At 42.2% G+C, this 13273-nt stretch overlaps 1 protein-coding gene across 3 annotated transcripts in view; it reads left to right on the plus strand.

The window, feature by feature from the left end:
• The window catches only part of LOC146801637 (prolactin receptor-like), a 396244-nt gene that overhangs the window by 313146 nt on the left and 69825 nt on the right, over positions 1-13273 (plus strand). For all 3 annotated transcript variants that reach the window (XM_085621110.1, XM_085621111.1, XM_085621112.1), the window contains one exon: positions 10327-10496. In XM_085621110.1, coding sequence (XP_085477236.1) covers positions 10327-10496 — 170 coding nt within the window. The remainder of the gene's footprint in view (positions 1-10326; positions 10497-13273) is intronic.

The following is a 13273-nucleotide window of genomic DNA, read 5'->3' on the forward strand; positions in this document are numbered from 1 at the left end:
GTTGTTTTTGTATCAAGTTTTCCATTGATTCAAATTCGTAAACCTGAGAAAAGTAGGTGGTAGCAGAGGATCTTTACCTTCTGACAGTGTTGCTAACTAAAAAATCTGAGGACTCCTTCAACAAAGAAAAATGTGTCATATGTGAAACTAATCTGAAAGAAAACCTAACATCAACTGCGGCTGGACAGAAGAGAGTTTGAGATGCTGCAGAAATACGGCAAGACAAAGTTCACAAAAGATTGAAACTGATGAGCGAAGAGGATCAAATATGTTATGATTATAACAAGTGCTACAAGTCGTTAACAATGGAAAAAAGCTTGGAAAAACATTGTCAAATAATAGCAGAAACCAGTGAGTCACAGCAAGGATCCGAGTCTTCTGAGAAAGTGACGACAACCAAACCCAATGCCCAGCCACTTAGAAGATTAATGGCTCCCCCTCGTCCACCTGCAACAACTGATCAGAAAGCAGAGGATCTTTAATGTGTCATCTGTTAATTAGCCAGAACAAGGTCCAAAAGGATTTATGAAAGAACAAAGTACAGAGTATATGAGATGTTTTTATCTGCAGCTAGTTTCTTCCAAGAGGAAGTTTCCTAGCAGAGTACCTGATCAAAACAGCAAGGTGTATGTATTTGCACCAGATTTGTATGCCCTCCTGAACTGCATGCATGCATACATATTCGAAAATTTGAATGTACAGCGAGCAGACAGCAGCAACGTAACCACCAGCCTTCAGTTAAGTTTGCACTCTTTGAAAAAGCAAATTAAGTTTTAAACCCACTTTTGAGTGCGGCTACAGCTTCACACTCAATGAGATTAGAGAAATAATGGTTAACATTGATGAAACTGTATTGATCCATAATAAAATTAAATAATCTAGATTGAACTATGGAAGCTACACTCTATTCGGTCTTCCTAAATACAAACTGGGCACGCTAAGTGCCTCCCTTAACGCTGTGGCCAGACTGGTCTCCAAAACAACAAGAAATAATCACATATCCCTGGCCCTAAAAGCTCTGAACTGGCTCCCCTATGAGGCAAGAATACAGCTAAAGATTGCTTGCATGACTCATAAAGCCCTACATTTTCAAAACCCCCAGATATTTGGCACAAAAGCTAGAGTTATTGGGGGGAATTAAGATCTTCTCGAAGTGCGAGCTCACTGCTACTGAAAGCACAGATTTTCCATAAAAGAGAACGTGCTACAGAGCATTCTCGGGTATCACCCCGAAGATATGGAACTCTCTGCTGCCGGATGTCCGCCAAATCTCATCTGCCTCCTCCTTCAAAAAAGAAGTGAAAACTCTTCTAATGAACAAATTTATGCCCTAAGTTAATCACCTTATGGTCTATTGATGACACATTAGGTCTTATTGACTATATACCTGCCTTCTACTCCGGTACGATCTATGACTACTACGTTGATGATCCTCTATTGTTGCAGGGATTCTGCACAAATACAGAACTATGTGCAAGAAATGGAACCTTCGTGTTTAGGGACTGAGTCCTCCTGCCACCTTAGTACCCACGAACCCAGGACCGACTAGCTATAGTGTTGCACTTGCTGTTCTACTCACTCACAAAGAAACAAATGGTTAGACACCCCAGAACACAACACTCCCAGATCTCTCAGGAATCGCCCTCTTTCACTCACTCTCTTGTACTCGTCCACAATAAGATCTGACAGAGACACGAAACAGTTGAAAATATTTATTTTAACTAACATGACCAGGAAAATGCATAGTACAAATATTGTCAGCATAGCAGTCAGTCCATAAATCATGAAGGGAGATGTCATCATAAAAAGACTATGGAGAAAGGACTATATTGCCTAACCTCCATCCCCTTGCTAAGAAGAAGTATTATTATATAATAGAAGATCTCTGGGCATTGTCAGCAGACCCCATACCTCAGCCTATAGATGGTAGATCTACATCATGGTTTCTCTTCTCCCTGGAAAGGTCTCTCTCCAAGTGTCTCTCACCTATTCGTGCACCCCACTAAACACCCAAGTATGCTGTTCAAACAACAGCTGCATCAGTATGTTTTGTCTAAGGGCTAAGGACTGGCCTGAACAAAATAACAAGGGGCATTGTTGTTCGACCTTGCACATAATGCTCAGTCAAAATCCCAGGACCATTCAGAGAGCGAACACAGCAATAAGTTCTCATGTGAAAGCAGTCTTTGAAATTATTGTAAAAAATAAAGACGTGTTGTAAAGTGTGCAAAGCAGCAGGCAGGCTGCAACGTGCTCATGCTAAGTTAGTGAAAAAGAACAATGTCTCTATGGGCCACGTGACACTATAGATGTCGGTCTTACTATGCTACGTTCATAATGTGATTTGTTTTTGTTCTTACAACTATATCCTTACTTACTCCAATGTAAAGCGCTCTGATACCCTCTAGGGTCATGTTCGAGCTATACAAAACTATAAATATCTTTTTTTTTTTAAAACACTGGTATTAAGATTTTTCTGGTGAGGATGTACAATGACAGAATTCATTTTTGGCAGTCTAACAAAAAGAATGAATGGTGTTCTCAGCTGATTTGACTCCTGAAGTTCTTGCTGCCAAAATAAGTTTACAGGATGCAGTAAAATCAGTAGGAACCATTTTAAGAAATGTCCCAAAGATTTAGATTTTGGACTTAATGACAAATTTTCTGATGCTCCAGAGCTCTGCAAATAATGGGAGTGAACAAAAAGGCCTGATGTTGTCTCAATATTTTTTACATCATTGTTTAATATCAGCAAAGCAAAACTCTTACAAGCTAAAGTTTTTGAGTTCGAAACAGAAGCCGACAACATTGTTGATGGCTTTGAAGATATAAGCAAAGAAGTGGAAGACAAACCCATGAACCTACAGTCTTATGCTGTGCAAATGTACTGTCATTTGCAAATCATGTTTTATGAATTACATCATCGCAAAATAAAAACTCCGCTACACATGACTGCCCAGGCAATCTAAGACAAGCGCTGAAGTAGAGAGCTAATCACTTGAATGAATAGGATTGGTTTATCAACAAATTATAACGACATAGTACGGAGCAGGAACTTATTAGCCAATGATGCAGTAAAATCTTATCGAATCTGACAGCACACCACTTCCACGTCACGTTACCAGAAAAGGATCTAAATTGCTGCCCTTGATAAATGTGAATTTGAAAATAGCTCCTCTTTGTCTGGAACAGTCAGCACATATGACACTACCAGGGTGCTTTTTAGGTCTCGCCTGGCGTAGGCTGAGCAGACATGCGCAGTCTCGCTGGCGAGATGTAATGATTTAGGGTAGCTTTCACTAGCTGGGTTTAAGCCCCGCCCCTCTTTTCCATTGGCTGGCGTCACCGTTTATGCTAAACGGTGGCCAGCCATTGGAAAAGAGCTTCCAGTGACGTACACTTTTCTCTTTTAGAGCCGTCCCAGTTGGACTGGCTCGCTTGACTTGCGTGTGTGGTAAAAGGTTTCTTATCTTTGTGGGGCCAAACACATGGCCCCATAAAGATAAGAAACCTTTTAGCAGGCGAGGCCTGGGACGGCAGAAAAAGGGGAAAAAAACGTCATGGCGAGCGCTTGTAATGTTAAGGCGCCTACGGTCATTTTACTTTAGTCCGTCTTCGTTGATTAGTTACGTTACATCACATCAGCATGGGTTTATTTAAAATCACTCGCATCTATTCTAACCGAACCGCTTAATGAGAGCAGCTTTGGGGAACTTACCATCGCGTACCACACCGGTAAGAGATGCTACGCAACAAGATTTCATCTAACGATATTACCCACCAACATACACACACCACCTCACTGCCAAAGAGTTTGTGGTCATGGAAAATAACTGCTAAACTGCCCACTGTGTGAGAACAGACCCACATCTCTGCCCTCCCCTTCTCCAAACCCAATCATCTGAGCCTCCTCCAGTTACACCAAGCGCCGGAGATAACTTGAACTTTTGATCCAGAACAAAGGCAGAAGTGCCGAAACCTATCGGGTGAGGCCATTCAAACACCGCTCTGTGCAAGTTACTGGTTAGGGTGGGTCCTCCTAACCCCCTCCACCTCCCACTCGGCATTTTCAATCACTGGATAACGCAGCCCTCAATCCAAATTGCACTTTTGTTAGCTTAGGGGGTACATCGCCCCTCCAAATGCAACAGGCAAGATTGTCTGATGAAGTAAATCCCCTTCTTTTCCTGTGCACGGGACACTTTCATTCGGAGGGCTCAGCATAGCAGACCCCTCTGCCGAATAAGACGTGTAGGCCCTGCATTTAGAAAACATCTTCCCGAACACCATTCTGCAGTGGTTAAAATAGCCCTTGTGTGGACTACTTGCTGCAGAGAGGTGTGTGTTTCGAAAGTGAGTAGAACGGCATAATGCCAGTGTAACAATAACTCCTATTGTCTAGCGCCTAGAATGATTGAGGCTTGCAGCGTGCGCTGTGTAATTTGAATTTCACATGTCTGGAAAGACCCAGCAGTGTCTGGGCACAGACCAGTGGCTTCTCATCTTCAGATGCCCGTTAGGTTTATTTATTTTTTTGTTTATTTAATTTATTTAATGCAGTTTTATATAGCGCACACTTCACCCAAAGATGTCAGAGCGCTTTACAATAGAACCAGGTTAAGTAATAAGTAAAAAAAAAAAAAAACTAAAGGGGTGCTTCTTTACCACCACAATACTAATACCATAATTGTTCATTACGCTGAACTGCGTCAAAGCGCTCAAATAACATACATTAATATTTACAAGAATGCAGGGCATTTTTTTCATCAGTCTCCGTGTTTCGCCTGCAGGCTATGCACAGGGCTGTGCAGTGGACTCTCACTGTTGAGCTACAGTTGCAACGTAGCGCGCATTCATATTGTGATAGCATTTTTATAGTGCCTACTACCCCTAACGAGGCACAAAAGAACTTTATGCTGAGTAGCACGCTACTCCTGAACCCGAGGATAGCTGTTCATTTGATGGGTTTGTTTGTTGGGATCAGTTTTGTCTTCTCAAAAGACACCATTCCAAATATTTACCACAGTCTATTTGTGATAGAATAAACAGACTTAGATGGGACTGTTTAAAGGGGGGAGGGGAGAATAGTTCATGAGAATTATTCCTGGGGTGAGTAGGTCGTGTAGAGGACAATTGACTGTAAGTAACCCTTTTCAGAAGTAATGTTGAATAAAGGGCCCCTTCGACTGACTCTGCAGCCTATTTTCTCGTAAATTGATTGTTATGGCCTAGTTCCTGGTTAGCAGCACCTACAAGTAGTTTAACTGCAGAGCTGCACTTTACCCATTTCCAAAATGTAATAAATGCAGGTTCTCCTAGGGAGTTGTTTTCATATTTTAGGAATGTTCACAGCAGACATTCAGTGTCGGACTGGGACAGAAAGCAGCACCAGACACCAAAATAAAAGTGGCCCTGATTAGCGAATCACATAGCAAAACAAGCATTTGCAAAGCAATAGGTCTCGCATTTACGCAAGTTTCTATTGGAATTGTAAATGACAATGCCTCTTATTTTTGTTTTTTAAAACATAAATAAAAGGCATTGTCATTTACAATGCCAATAGCTTAAACTCGTGTAAATGCGAGACCTATTGCATTGCAAATGCTTGTTTAACACTGTACCAATGAAGTAGCTGCTGGAAAACAAACTGTGCCAGCTGTAGATATAAACAAACTAAGCTGCAAACTCGTAACCCAACTGCCTTTCAATGCGTGCAACCTCTACATAAAATTAATTCAAAGACATTTTGTGGTGAATGAGAGAGAGGGAAGGTTCAGTGCTGTAGCTCCAGATATGAAACGGCAACAGACAATCTAGAGGTCACAGAAAAGCTCCAAGGGAACTGTTGGTTGGACACGTAAAAGTGAATATGTTGCTCAATGGCAGCTAGTTTACCATGAAGTCCTTCCTATTGCCAATGTTTTCAGAGAGATGACAAATCCAAAATTTAATGGACCGTCGTGAAACTGTTTCTCACCACGAACTCGTAGGAAAGAGAGTGGAATGTTTAATTAACATGTTGACCACCTTTTTCCTTTCATGCAGCAGCAAGGAAACACGTTTGAAATGACTGAGCCTGTGCACCTACACAACTTCGTGACCAAACAATATATGGATAACAATATAAAGACACAACTACTAGATGACATGGATCGAAACAATACGCAGAACTAAAGCTGGAGAGATTTGAATTGAAAGAGTAAAAGCTGTTTCTTTAAAGCTAAACGTCCACGTTTCAATTTTCCTAGTAAGAGTTTCCTCCAACCAGCTGCTACAAAACAGGTTACAAAAAAACAACTTTTGCAAGCACATGGAGAGATGGATGTAGCAAAGGAAATGGATGAATTTATCAAGGACAGTCTGTTGCATGATCTTGTTCCAACAAACGTATTATTTGATGGAGATGCTAAAACCAAACCAGTGAAGCACAAACTCATATAAGAGCTCAAAAAAAACTTCACCTGAATAATTTCAGTTTGAAAAGGTGTCCTCATTGAAAGTTGCTGTTGTTGTGACTATGTCACAATTGCGAATGGTCAAGATTTAATCCATGCAAAACTTCGGAGAGGTCGTTCAAGTTGTTCTACATATATAAAAGTCAGTGTGCACCTTGAAAGAGCATGTAAAATCAAAAGGAGTGGAAGAGTTGTGTTGAGACGGGGGTAGGGCAAAACAAAAGTTGTTGAGAGACCCTCAACAGTGTTGTTCCGCCGAAGGCATGTCTCCCGTTGGTGTACTTAGCCACTGATCGTTACATCATTGGGTCTTTTCCTTCACCTGGAGGGATTGTCTCTTGAATCTGAGACCATATGGGATCCACCATGTGAGGAAAAAAAAGTTCTAAAATACCTCCTATCTTTAGAAAGGACACATTTTATTAAGAAGATCAAAGATAGTCGTATGATTAAAACATGAGAGATGTGAAAAGAGAGATATTAGGTGTCTCTCACATCTATCTCTGGAAGAACCAAGTCAACGTTTCAGCCAACTTTGCGCCCTATGGCTAGATGGCTTTCATAAGGACAGAAAGGTTGTTTTATAAGATCCCTTCATGAAGTCAAATTAAATCAAATGGGTCACTTTCCCTCCAACTTTTGAAGTTTTTTTTCTTCTTTTTAGGTCATATGGGACTCTTTGTCTAGTCCTAGCAGGAGGCAAAAAGACATGGAGAGCAATGTGTTATGTATTAGAATCTAGTACTCATGTTGTCCCATACTTCTGATAATGCATGCACCCAATGATTTCTATGAATGTGTAGTTTTACTTCATTTAATGTGAACATCTTCAACCCTTTTGTGGTTTTTTTGTGTATGTGAGCAAATGTAATAATTGCCCATGTATTCCATACTAGGATGGATCTTAATTTGGGTGGCTCTATTATCAATGCACATTTTGGACAACTTATGCTGTGAAGATCTCACTGTATGTTGAAATTTTATGGAGTTTGAGTCAAGATAGATGTAAACATGAACATTGCGTTGAAAATGAACAGTAAGGGTAAAGGAATTTGTGACCGCAATGTCATGTACATTGTTTTTTAAAGGAGTGAAGTAGTAGTAATTTTCCAATTAGTGCCCCTTTAGAAACTGGTAGAAAACTGTTTTGTAAGGCTTTTGTGGCATACCTTAGTTTCTGTTTTAGAAGGTCTTCCTAGGTCTGGGCAGAGGCTCGGCATTACTATACCTTTCATTAGAGATGAGAAGCTAAAAAGAATTGGAGGGTCGTAAATAAATAAAGCAGTGAAAGGGGTTTACAAATTACTCTGCCTATTGTTTACAGAGTCACCCTACAGTTTTACTTTCCCCAATAGTCCTTCAGTGTTCACTTCAGTGTGCACTCCACAACACGTCCTCTCCAGCCTGCATCTTAAAGCAAGCCGGGGAAGCTGCCATCTTCAGGGCCAGTGTTCCCCATTTCTTCTCTGGGACAGTAGAAGGTGCTCTTAATGGGGCCTTTGAAGGAGAGGATTTCCTCAGGCTTCTGTGGCCTGATTCTGGCTCGAGATCCCTGGAAAAGGGTACCCCAGCCACCTGGAAGACATGTAGCTGCCCTGCAAATGGCCAGAAGGACAAGGGACTGGGGGAAGAGGGGGTGCAGGCACTCAACGTAACCTGCCTTGAACATCACAGCGTGCTGCTGCAAGGAGCTGCTAGGACAAGGTGCTACTAGGAGAAGGGGCAGGAGGGCAGGTCCATGACAGTCTCCCTCAGTGGAAAGCGAGCATTCTAAAATAAGCTCCAGTAAATCAAACAACAGGCCTGGAGGTTTAAGATAATCACCGCAGCACATGATCAGGGGCCAAATAAAGCAAACACCTTTGAAGCCTGCCCATCTGCCCATAAATAACTTATTTAAGCTAGCTGCTTATGCACTGCATTTCTCCCCGGTCAGGGCAGTCCTCTAAGGGCTGTGGAGGTCTCCGGGCCTGGGTCACGCGCTTCACAAGTAAACCCCCTGTGAATGAGTGCACCGTTGGATCCACCAAGACAAGAGTGTTGTACTCACCACTTTTGTTATGTACCCACAGGTAGGGTCAGTGCAGGGGCGACATCTGCAACTGCTAGTAGACAGCAGCTACCAGTAGACTGGGGAGCCACAGGCCTGTGAGGAAGGCCCTGTGCTAGGTGGGCTCTTACAGATATGAAAGTCACTGGTTCTCTTCTGCCCTTCTGCTCCTTTGTGTCTGGAGGGAGTGGGTTAGCGGGGCGGACAGCTCCCCGCCCACACATTGGAACCACACGGGTGGGCAGTGGAGAGAAAAGAGCAGGAGCGGGCTACCACCCCCCACCCCCAGCAAGAAAAGTGCTGTGCGGCCAGGGAGCCAGTCCAACCACGCAGGCGTAACTTCCTGTGGTCTCTGTGTTGACTGCGTGCGGGAACCTGAGTAAAGGCGGAGAGGCGCCCACAGTTAAGATGCTGAAGTGGGGGTTTAATACTTAAAAGAAGAAACCCGCAAAAGAGTAAGGGAGGCAAAAAGCAGGCGATGGCGGCGGTATGAAAGGAAACCACTGTGGGCCGAAATTGCTCCCCCATAAATCCTTTCTGGTCTCTTTTAAATTTGCATAGCTTCCTTTTGGTGGTTCTCATTGAGTGACACATAGCACCCATGTCTTTTCCAGAAGGGCGCGTTATCTTTAGGGCACTGCTCGGAGCGTCAGACTCCCCAGGAGCACTGCCTCAATTTTAATGTTGACCACCCCAAGTCTTCCAGGTCCAGGTAAGAGTGACATGGGCAGAGTTGCAAGTTCAGGCACCCCTGGAGCTGGAACGTTAGACTCAAAGCTTTGAGGTGCACAGACATGTTAGGTTAAGTCTTGTGAGTGTTTGGCAACCTTGGTTGAAGACCAAAATAAGACTCCGATACTGAAGTATTCAATATATCCAGCCATTATTGCTGTGCAAAATGAAGGTTAGGAGCAACGCATACTATTGATGTCCATGAAAGTAGCAAACTGACCTCGGACATTGCTGAAGAGCTTATGTTTTACATTTGGCTCTTATGAAAGCCCCCTCCAAAAGCCAGAAAGCCTAACTTGTATTACTGCAGCCCTCGTGTTGTCCTAGGCACACAGGAGTCACGTTTTATTTTTAGCAGTTATGGGTCAGTGATTTGTGTGGCTTTAGAGTTTCATCCAGCGTAAGGCATCCTGGGTACATTTAGGTGGTTACTTGACCTGTGCAACCATTGTTTTGGGTGTGTCTCCTGTAAGTTCTGTGGCCTTTTACAGGATGTCCCCATAGGTATTTCCAATTGCCATTCTGTATATATTTGTGAATCTGTACATAGTATTTAGGTTTGAGAGTAATAAAGCACTTTTCCTTTTAAACGAAAAAACTGACTGGACAGAAATGCAGTTACTGGTATTTGTTGTGTTTCTGAGTTCTGAATCTCTGGCCAACACCTCCCGGAGTCAGCCCTGGACTACTCCGACTCTCAAATCTTGAGGGTCAAGAGCTAAAAAAAGAGGGAACTTAGTTCCCAGTTTGGGAGCCTACAGTAAAGAGACACAAGGAGATTAAAGCAAAAGACCTGTGTTATGATGACTGTGGCCCATTGCCTTTTGGGTTTTCTGGGACCCTCCAACCTGGATTTTCATACTTTGACAGCAAAACCATCTATACACACAAGAGTTATGCCTCTTATCTGAACAAAAGCTGCTCCCACCAAGATCAAAAGACTACAAGGGAAACATTTGGTTGAGTAGTTTGAGTAGATGGATTTCTCAGAAATTCCAGTTTTATTTAATTTAGAATATAAAATTACCTACCGTTGTCTGTAGGTTCTTTTTATCTTATCTGTCTCGTTGGTGATTTTCTGCCTTCTAGTGGAACCAGACCCACCTTGGAACCTAAGTGGCCAGATTGTGACCCGGGAGAATGCTGCCTTTGTGCAGATCACCTGGAAGCCGCCAGTATCGGCAGACGTTCAGAGTGGTTGGATCTCACTGGTGTACCAGCTGAATTTCAGACCTTCTGCTCTGCAAGAGGACTGGAAGGTGAGACATCAGATGAATAGTTATATTGTGCTTAAGTAACACGTGTAAATAATCGTCTCCCAGTTTTGGAGAATGAGTGACTTAGATTTCAGTAAATGTCTATATTTTGCTTCACAATGTTGCCAAGGCAAATGACAAGTGGTAGGAGGCAATTCATTGGTAGTTAGAGAGTATAAAAGGGGTGTGTGGTCTGACTCTCAGCATTCTGTACTCCTCAGCTCCTATTTTTATCACTCTGGATTCTCAGTTGAAAGGCAACCTGAGTATCTCGCTTTTTAGGGGTTTCTGAAATGAAGGTCACATATTTCTGCTATCCGGTAGAGTATTGGGCATTCCAAGGTTTGGAACCCTGTATTCCTAAGAACCTGCAGTGCCGTATATGTAAGACCTATGATATCTGAGTCATTAAAATATATTAGCATATTTATTTATGAAAAGTAATGTAGGACTGTGGATGTTTTTTTATTGCCTAGGTAAGCTGTACTTAAAAGAGCTTCTAAAATGCTGTAAAATGTGGTACAACAAAATAGGGCAACTCAATAATCCCCCAGGAGACTGGATGCAATTGTATAAACACATATATCCTGAAAGAGGACAATTCACCCTTAGTTACTTGTTTCGAGGATATAAAGTCCTTTCGTTAGATAGGGATTTCTTGAAGTTCATTTATTGGCAATTATGGAAGTCAAGTCATCGACGTTTCTGTCCCCAGGAGTCCCAGTTCAACAAAAGTCCACTCGTAATCCTCTGAGCACATCTGTCGAGATGCTGGTTGGATGTATTCCTTTCCTCATGCTTGAGTATTGCTCAGAGGATTAGGAGCGGGCGGATTACTTGACACACATTGATACTTGCTTTATTTAAAGAGATTGTTCTCTTGACACACAGGCTTTTGTTGAATTGGGACATTTTTGGTCATTCCCTTTGGTTGCATCAGGACTCATTCCATGGTAGACTACATTTTAAGGGTCTATAATGCATTGTTGTATCGACACTGCATTGTTGTATCGACACCTTGTCCTGCGTATGGTCTCAAGTGCTTATTAGATGCCTGGAGCCCGAAAGGTCGATGAAATGACCGCTACAATTGCCAATAAACGGACTCCAAGAAATCCCTGTATGAAGAATGGAGTCTATAAAGGACTCAAAAAAGAGAGAGTTGGTTGGTCGTCTGGTCTGTCGCAGTTTACTACCCTTAATTCTTGAATTCAGGGTGATTGGGTTTGGCTTTTCTCTGTTAATTCCATTAGAAACAAAGTAGATGGATAGAGTATTCATTAAACTGCACTGATTTAAGTCTTACTATGGTGATGGCACCTCCCAAGGGCAATGGTTGAGGTGGAAACATGAGCCACTCTTCATTCATGACATGAATTTACAATTGCTACAAGAACCAAATAATTATCCCCAGAAGTAAATTGAGCCATATCTTTGTTTACCAAGCAGCATGTAATTATACGGTGTCTAGCTTTGTGTTGTGCAATCTATACTGCATGTATGTCATGTTGCATCTCACTGATCTCTCACTTCTAGTCCACGGGCATAGTGCCTGAACCTGTGCATTAATCCGCACAAGGAGGTGACTTGTCCACAGTTTCTCGTTCTCGTTCGTATTTTTTGTGCATGGTGCAGAGCGGTTTGCATTTGTTTGTCAAATTTACGTAAAGTCAGTAGAGGACAAGTTTCTTTGGGTTTCTACTAAGGCAGGTTTTTTAGAAGGACCTAGGAAACTACCCAAGATTAATCATGAAGGACTTAACTAGTCATTTCCCCAAGAACTGTTGTCATCCACATACTGCAAACCTCAGACAGCCCGCTGATATCAGTACCGTTATACTGATATGTTACACTGATAGAGGGCCCCGCCATTGATATGGCCTACAGGGCCTTATCATTGGCAGTGCCCTATAGCAGTATTGATAGCATCACATTGTCTTTTTCCGGCACTAACTTGCACTAGATCAAAGTAGTTAACTATTCAATGATTGAAGTTCCAGTGCACCCAAGGGTAGGCTCATCCATCAAGGGCATTGGTTAGTATTTACCAAGTTATACTTTACATGGAGTCCCATTTAGGAAAAAATCTTTGGAAAAATTCTCTGATAGGCTTCAGAGTTCAGTGTAGGCGCATTTACACTCTTGCGATTCCCCAGAAATCGCAGTTGGTCAAGTGTCGCAGTTGTGATTGGAGGGGGTGACAGTGTTGCCCGTGTATGTGTGGCATTATCTTACAGCATAAGACACTTCACTCTGTGTACAGTGCAACCTCAAGATTTATATACAACACACACACACATTCATAGAACCATCCAGTGCTGTTATAGGTTTTGGTAAGAATAATACTTTCACTTTAAAGGTGTTTTTTCAGTGACTTTCTGAGGATTATTCAAAGGTAAATTAGGTCTTAGAGCCAAGTTACCCATAACTTCACTTTAACCTTCCTGTTTTTCAGCATATATGCAGCTGTGCAGAGTATAATGTGCTGTTTAGTCCTTTTGTTAAGCATGGGGAAGTGCCATGACTGAGGAGATGCAAAACACACACACACGCCACGACACTGAAAATAAATATGACCCAATAACGCATTGTTTAGAGAACCTATACTAATAACCCCACGTTGATTCACAGAGCAGAATAAAATTGCAAAGATCTGATGTGACAATTAATTTACGCATGGAAACAGCACTGCGAACAGCCACAAGGGCACTACAAACTGATTTTACTTTACCGCACAAATGTCAACTCTTGCATCCTATATTGGATTAACTACTGTTTCT

Source organism: Triturus cristatus, chromosome 8 (assembly GCF_964204655.1).
Source record: "Triturus cristatus chromosome 8, aTriCri1.1, whole genome shotgun sequence".
Taxonomy (NCBI): domain Eukaryota; kingdom Metazoa; phylum Chordata; class Amphibia; order Caudata; family Salamandridae; genus Triturus; species Triturus cristatus.